At 35.6% G+C, this 6,716-nt stretch overlaps 1 protein-coding gene across 1 annotated transcript; it reads left to right on the top strand.

Annotated features, from left to right (window-relative positions):
- The first annotated feature begins 250 nt into the window (after positions 1-250).
- Positions 251-2,854, top strand: LOC137708300 (transcription factor MYB114-like). Its single transcript, XM_088689696.1, has 3 exons — positions 251-491; positions 611-740; positions 2,235-2,854. The coding sequence occupies exons 1-3, from the start codon at positions 362-364 to the stop codon at positions 2,575-2,577; spliced, it is 603 nt and encodes a 200-aa protein (XP_088545822.1). The 5' UTR covers positions 251-361; the 3' UTR covers positions 2,578-2,854.
- Positions 2,855-6,716: the final 3,862 nt, after the last annotated feature.

Raw genomic sequence — 6,716 nt, 5'->3', positions numbered from 1 at the left:
GTATTTGTCGCTCAGCAGTATCCTGAGTGTTTGCCTCGGAGAGGATCCGGTTCCATAGAAATTGACTTCCCTTGTCATGCAGAAATGTTAGCTCTTTCAGTAATATACATACATGCATTACATACATACATACATACATATTTCAGAGGTTAGACTGGTAGCTAATATATGACTCCAGAAAACTGTGGATACCAGACATGCACGTCACTGGCCTTTATTTAGTAAGTTCGAGATATCCATATATAGCGTTAATGGTCCCGCAAACACTCTCTATTTATGTATAGCCCGGTGGCTTTCTGGAGGCGTTGAAGTGGCTAGTAGGCAGGAGACAAGCTTAAGGATAGCTGCTAGCAGATAAGAGATGGAGGGATATAACGTTAACTTGAGTGTGATGAGAAAAGGTGCCTGGACTCGAGAGGAAGATGATCTTCTCAGGCAGAGCATTGAGATTCATGGAGAAGGAAAGTGGCACCAAATTCCTTACAGAGCAGGTATATATGTTAATGTGTATATATAACTGAGAAAGATGGATATGTGTATTGCTAGGAAAGCGTTTCATTAGCATATTCAGTACATAAATGTTATAAACTATGCATCTATGTATATTCAGGCTTAAACAGGTGCAGGAAGAGCTGCAGACTAAGATGGTTGAACTATCTGAAGCCAAATATCAAGAGAGGAGACTTTACAGAGGATGAAGTAGATCTTATAATTAGGCTTCACAAGCTTTTGGGAAACAGGTACTGATTAATAAATAAACATCACTTTCAATTCCTATCCTAGCTGAAGGACACTCCACATCGTCCTCATTATTGAACTTGTTGATACCCTTAATTAATCGAGCTTATGCTCTAAAAGACTATTCGTTCTGGAAACACAAGCATCATATGTCATTATACAAGTGAATGGACATTTAAAAAAAAAAAATTTATCCACTTGTATAATAACATATGATGTGCTGCCATGTGTTTCAGGCACATTAAAAATCTCTCCATGCTTTATTATTACTTTCATTACACAGTTTAATAAAAAAAAATTGATGTGGATAACCGGTGAATGGACCTAACCAAACAAAGTAAACCAAAACCAATAATAACTCACAAAAATGAACTTATAATAAGTCTACTCTTCATTTTTTTGGTATTATAATATTACACCTTAAAGGGGAATAGTTGTTTTTGGGTTAAGCCAAACAATAAATAATTCATAATAAATAAATATTAAACTCATTATCTTTGAAAATTGAACCTCAGACCTCATAATTATAAGTGAAATAAAATATCAAGTGCTAGTAGCAATAAATCATGAACCTTAGGTGACCGAAAAAATTAAATCTTTGCACAAAAGGGCACGAGTAAACTCAAACAATGCATCCTATGGAAGATTAGTATCTCGTAATAAGATTTTTGTACGTAAAGTCACTTTCATGCTTTTAATCCTACCCGGCTTGACAAATCTTCGTGATTTTGTACGTTCGGCCTGGTACAGAGGCTTGGATCAGAATTGGTAAAAACTATAAAAACAAATATGCTAACTCCATTTCTTACTGCTAACCATCAAGTTACTCTTTGATTATCAATGTAAGTTTTCAGTTACATGAAGAAAAAAAATGTTTGTCGTACCAGTATGTGCCGCGAGCCAAACAAAATTGGAAAATCTTGGATGTAAATATCCTTGATATATATATATCAACTGGGGTGTATAAACTCCCCCATTAAACCGATGGCGGGTACTCCTCAAACAATTTTTTTATTACATGTTCTGGGATGAGGGAGAGTTTGAACTCAACATGCCAGTTCAAATAACTATCTTGACATTAATAGATTTTAAAGCCTTAATAAATTCTTTTTTTTTTCTTTTTTTTTTTTTACACAATAATGTTTGTGAATTAAATTGTTTGTTGTGAATTATATTCAGGCTTAAGCAATCATGCATCTATGTATATTCAGGCTTAAACAGGTGCAGCGAATTGAGTGGAAATTGAACCCGCACCAAGGCGCATATATGCATGATTGCTTTCCACCACTACTATAAAGCGCCATCTGCTAAATTAATTCTCCCTAACCTATATTGTTATCACTTTATGTATTAAATTAGTTCACTCCATTTAATTCTAAAGAAGAAAAATGTTAATGCAATCTAACATTTTGTTTTTTTTTTTTTTTTGCTTTGTTCCTCTTATTTTTCATCCGAAGTATTCATGATTTTTTTTTTTTTTTCGTGTATGTACTCAGGTGGTCGTTGATTGCTGGAAGACTTCCAGGAAGAACAGCGAATGATGTGAAAAATTATTGGAACACTCGATTACGGATCAATTCTCGCATGAAAACATTGCAAAATAAATCCCAAGAAACGAGAAAGACCATTGTGATCAGACCTCAACCCCGAAGATTCATAAAAAGTTCAAATTACTTGAGCAGTAAAGAACCAATTATAGACCATATTCAATCAGAAGAGGATTTAAGTACGTCATCACAAATGTCGTCGTTGACAAACGATGGAAATGATTGGTGGAAGACCTTGTTAGAAGACGAGGATATACTTTTGAAAGAACTGCATGTCCCAGTCTTGAGTTAGAGGAAGAACTCTTCACAAGCTTTTGGATTGATGATATGCAACAGTCGGCAAGTTCATATGTCAATTTTCCTGACGAAGGACAAAGTAGAAGTGATTTCTCCTTTAACATGGACCTTTGGAATCATTCAAAGAAGAATAGCTAAAAAGATGATTCTCAATTCTTCAGTACCATTTTAGTTTGTATGCTATTATTTTCCTTGCTCGTACTATTTTAGTATTGTTGTATGATTGTAAAAAAATAAATAAATAAATAAAAGCTCCCACCTTAATTATTAAACATCTGTAAAATATTGATATCTTTATTTGTAAAAATCACATCAAATAGATAAAATCAGTAACTACCGCTACCAAGTTGTTTCGTGTACAACTGTGGTTGAATCATATAAGCAATGCAAACAACTCAAGGAATTTCTGTACTTGTATCGTCTGCATTTCAAAGCTTCCAAAGGTCCACCACAAAACAGAAGTCACTGCCACTCTTACCTTCTACATCAAAACTGCCACTTGATCTTGTTAATTGTACCATATCTTCATCCCAAAAGTCTGTGAATGGATCTTCATCTAACCCAAGACCAGAAATGTTGTTTTTGTGAAGTGTATTATCGGGGATCTCATCCAACAAGGTTTTCCAAAAACCAGTTTAATTCTTTAATGGATGGGGGCCTCGTAATTTTTTGCTTCAATGGTTTTCTGATTGGTTTTGTTTTGCAACCGCCACTTGACCTTTCAAACATAGTGAACTATTACAAAAGGTTTGTGGTCGGGATCTTATGGCGATGGGATTTCTTATCTTATGGAGTTTCTCTTTTATATTTCCCGCATGAGAAGCTATCTACTCCGTATTTGAGTGTTCAAATAGTTTTTATTTTTTATTTTTTGGTAGAAATTAGAAATTCACTGTCAGGGTAAAAGTCAATAAAGTACACGGAAAGCCAAAAGCATGGCTAGCAGAAAACACAATAAACTACAACAACCATAGGAATGTTGTGGAGATCAAGAGTCCCAGATGCTACACTGGGTGTAAAAACGTTACCTCCCAACATTCCAGGAAAATTAACTAGGAGGACAAGGCAAGCCGTCCCAGTTGAGAACATGCACCAAAGAAGATGGAGGTCTCACAATCCGAGTGCCAGCATCCTATATCCTAAAAAAATTGTGTCGCCAACGTATCCGCCTCCAAATTTGTTGTTCTTGGGATCTAAGACCAATGACAGCCTTGAAAAAACTCTCCCAACATAATGACCCTTGCGATAATCAAGAAAACCTCTCAATTGCCAAGGTGAATAGAACTATTCGAAAAAGAGATTACTTCCTTTGAATCCAACTATTGAAATGTAAATTGCTTACAATTTCTTGTTAGTAAATGATTTACCTAGTAGATTTTCTATTTTGTCATTTTGTGAAACTGTTTTCTGTTGAGATAGCTTGAGCTCGTATGCCAAGTGTAGGACTTAGATCAGTTTTTATTTTCAATGGCTAACATGCCTTGTAATTGCCATGTGTCATAATCACAATGGCTTGTGTATTTGAATGGTGATGTAACTGATGTAAGGAATGAATGAATATATGAAAGTGGAGCATCATTCTGCAACGATTAGAATGTTGCAGCTGTGAAATATTCTCTCTGACTCTCTCTTTAGATTATTTTCTTTCATTCTTCTTGCTCCTTTCAAAATCCAAGTGATCAGATCAATGATAAATTACTAAAATCTCAACATGGTATCACGAGCCCAGGTTTAATCTGGAATCGGGGCATCGGATCTGTGAGTGCTGTGCTCTGAAATCCAGGGTGAAATTTCCGACTCAGTTCATCGATCAAGTCTCAAATGGTTGGGTCAGGTAGTAGTGATCTTCGGGCTCCAATATTCAATGGTGACAACTATGAATTTTGGAAGATCCGAATAAGAACTATTTTCAAATCACATGGAATCTGGGACTTAGTCAAAAAGGGTCTTGAAATTCCAAAATCAAACGGTAAGAAGCTTGAAGATGAAAGCTCATCAAATTTAGAGAAAGCTTCTCTGAGTGATAAGCTAATGAAGGATGCTAAGGTGCTGGGTATCATCTAAGGAGCTGTTTCAGAGGATATTTTTCCCAGAATCTCGAATGAGGAGACCTCAAAAGGCGCTTGGGATATTTTACACCAGGAATTTCATGGTGATAAACAAGTAAGCTTAACCAAAGAATTTGATCATGTTTGCTATGTGATCGAACAAACTAAGGACATTGAAACTATTGAGGTGCAAAAGGTTATTGCTGCATTGAGAGGATTTGTACAGCGCCTTGACAAGCATGCTGAGAGTACCACTGAGAGAGCTTTCAATAGTATGAGTGTGAATCCAAATGGGACTCAGTCAAATGCCTCTTTTGGTAACTCTAAACCAAAGAAGAACTGGAAATCGAATGGAAAGATATAGGACCCTAAACCTTAGAATCTTGCTAATCAAGGTGGCAAGTGATAGGAGCATATTTATGCTACTTAGTTATGTTGTTTCCTTGCATTTAGTTACTTAATTACTATCTATTTTAGTCTTTTAAGATATTTTCGTATGTTTTTAGGTCCTAATGGCAAAAGGAGCAAGAAAGTGCATTTTGAGGCTATTTGGAGTAGTTTTGGGCATGGATTGGATAGCTTAACTATGGAGCAATGTGGATGGACGAAATTGAAGTCAAGAGAAGCTAGGAAAGGCTAAAAATCTGGAGAAAGAAGTCCAAATGCAAAGAAGATAAGGAAAGAGCAAGAAATAAGGAACCTTATCCAAATTTCCTTATCTTATCCAAACCTTATCCAACCTTATCTTATCTTATCCTATCCTAATCTTTTCCTACCTTAATTCCAACTTCAAAGAGGACTCCTTTTCACATTAAATCACCTAAATATTAAGTTCTAGAAGCCCTATTTTCGTGCATTAAGTTTATGCCACATGTAACCCTTCTAGAAGTTCTAGAATCTGCCACAAGGATCATTCCTTGTCCTCCTTGGAATCTGATTGAAAGTATCCTTGTTCTTTGGTGATTTGGAGTCCTAATTCCTCTCCTTTTCAGCCCAAATTCGTGCCTCCCCTTCACCCTATAAATACTTGATGCCACAACACTCAAAAACCACCACCCTCTACCACAAATTCACACCACACCATCCACCACACCTTAAGAGCCTAAATTCACACAAATCCCCATTGTTGGCAGCAAGGAAGGAAGAATGAGCCACCTGGAGCGTTTCTAGGTGTATTTAATCTTTGTTTTCAATGTTTAATTTATATTCTCTTTGTTTTGTTGTAAACATGAGGAACTAATTTTGTTTTGGCTAGGGGAGACTTTGAAACCATGATTATATTTGCAATATGAATTGATTAATTCCAGTTGTGATTTCATAAATTGTGAATGCAATTTACTTAACCGTTTGATGGATAACTTGTTCTTGTTTGTTGATTATGGGTGCACACTTAGTTTGCATGCATGAATTTAGGGCTAGAATATAAGGGAGTTTCACATAATCGTTACAAACTTATATTCACAAGTAGTTAAGGTTGTTTTCACAATCATGTTAAGTAAATTCCTAGCATGAATATCATGATGTCATAGTTACAAGTGCTTTGTCAATACTTATGATTTTCATAGAACGTAATGATCTTTGATTGTATCTCTATTATGAGTCATATAGGGGACTTTTGAAGAATGCTTTGGGTTGTCGTATGATGTCATCCAATCCAATAACTTAAGGAAAATCTGAGGGTTAATTAGTGATGTCACGGTTAATCTGGGGTGTTGAGGTTCATGGTTTATCGGAAAAGCAACTGGAAATCAATTTGTATGCAAGTGTGTCATGTGTGGAGAAGAACCCTCTAGCTAGCTAATCACCCATCCATATTCCCCAAATTCATTCATAACTTTGTCTAGTTTAGTTTCTGTTTTGTTTTAATTCAAATTCGTCAAAACCAAAAACCCCCTTTGTTTTAAGTGTCAATTAGGTTAGAATCTGAGCTATTGTGTGTTTTTAAGTGTTTTGAGTCAAAACTAATTCAATTTTCGTCCAAGGTAAGTCCTAGAGTCTAGTTTGAGTCTTTTTCATTGTTTTGTGTTGTTTTGAGTCTTTTGAGTTTGTTTTGAGTCATATAAGTTTAGTTAAGAGTCTTTGAGTT

This window comes from Pyrus communis, chromosome 17 (assembly GCF_041283825.1).
Source record: "Pyrus communis isolate YQ-2024b chromosome 17, ASM4128382v1, whole genome shotgun sequence".
NCBI classification, from domain to species: Eukaryota; Viridiplantae; Streptophyta; class Magnoliopsida; order Rosales; family Rosaceae; genus Pyrus; species Pyrus communis.
Note: the sequence above shows the minus strand (reverse complement) of the source record. Positions and strands in the feature narration are given on the sequence as shown.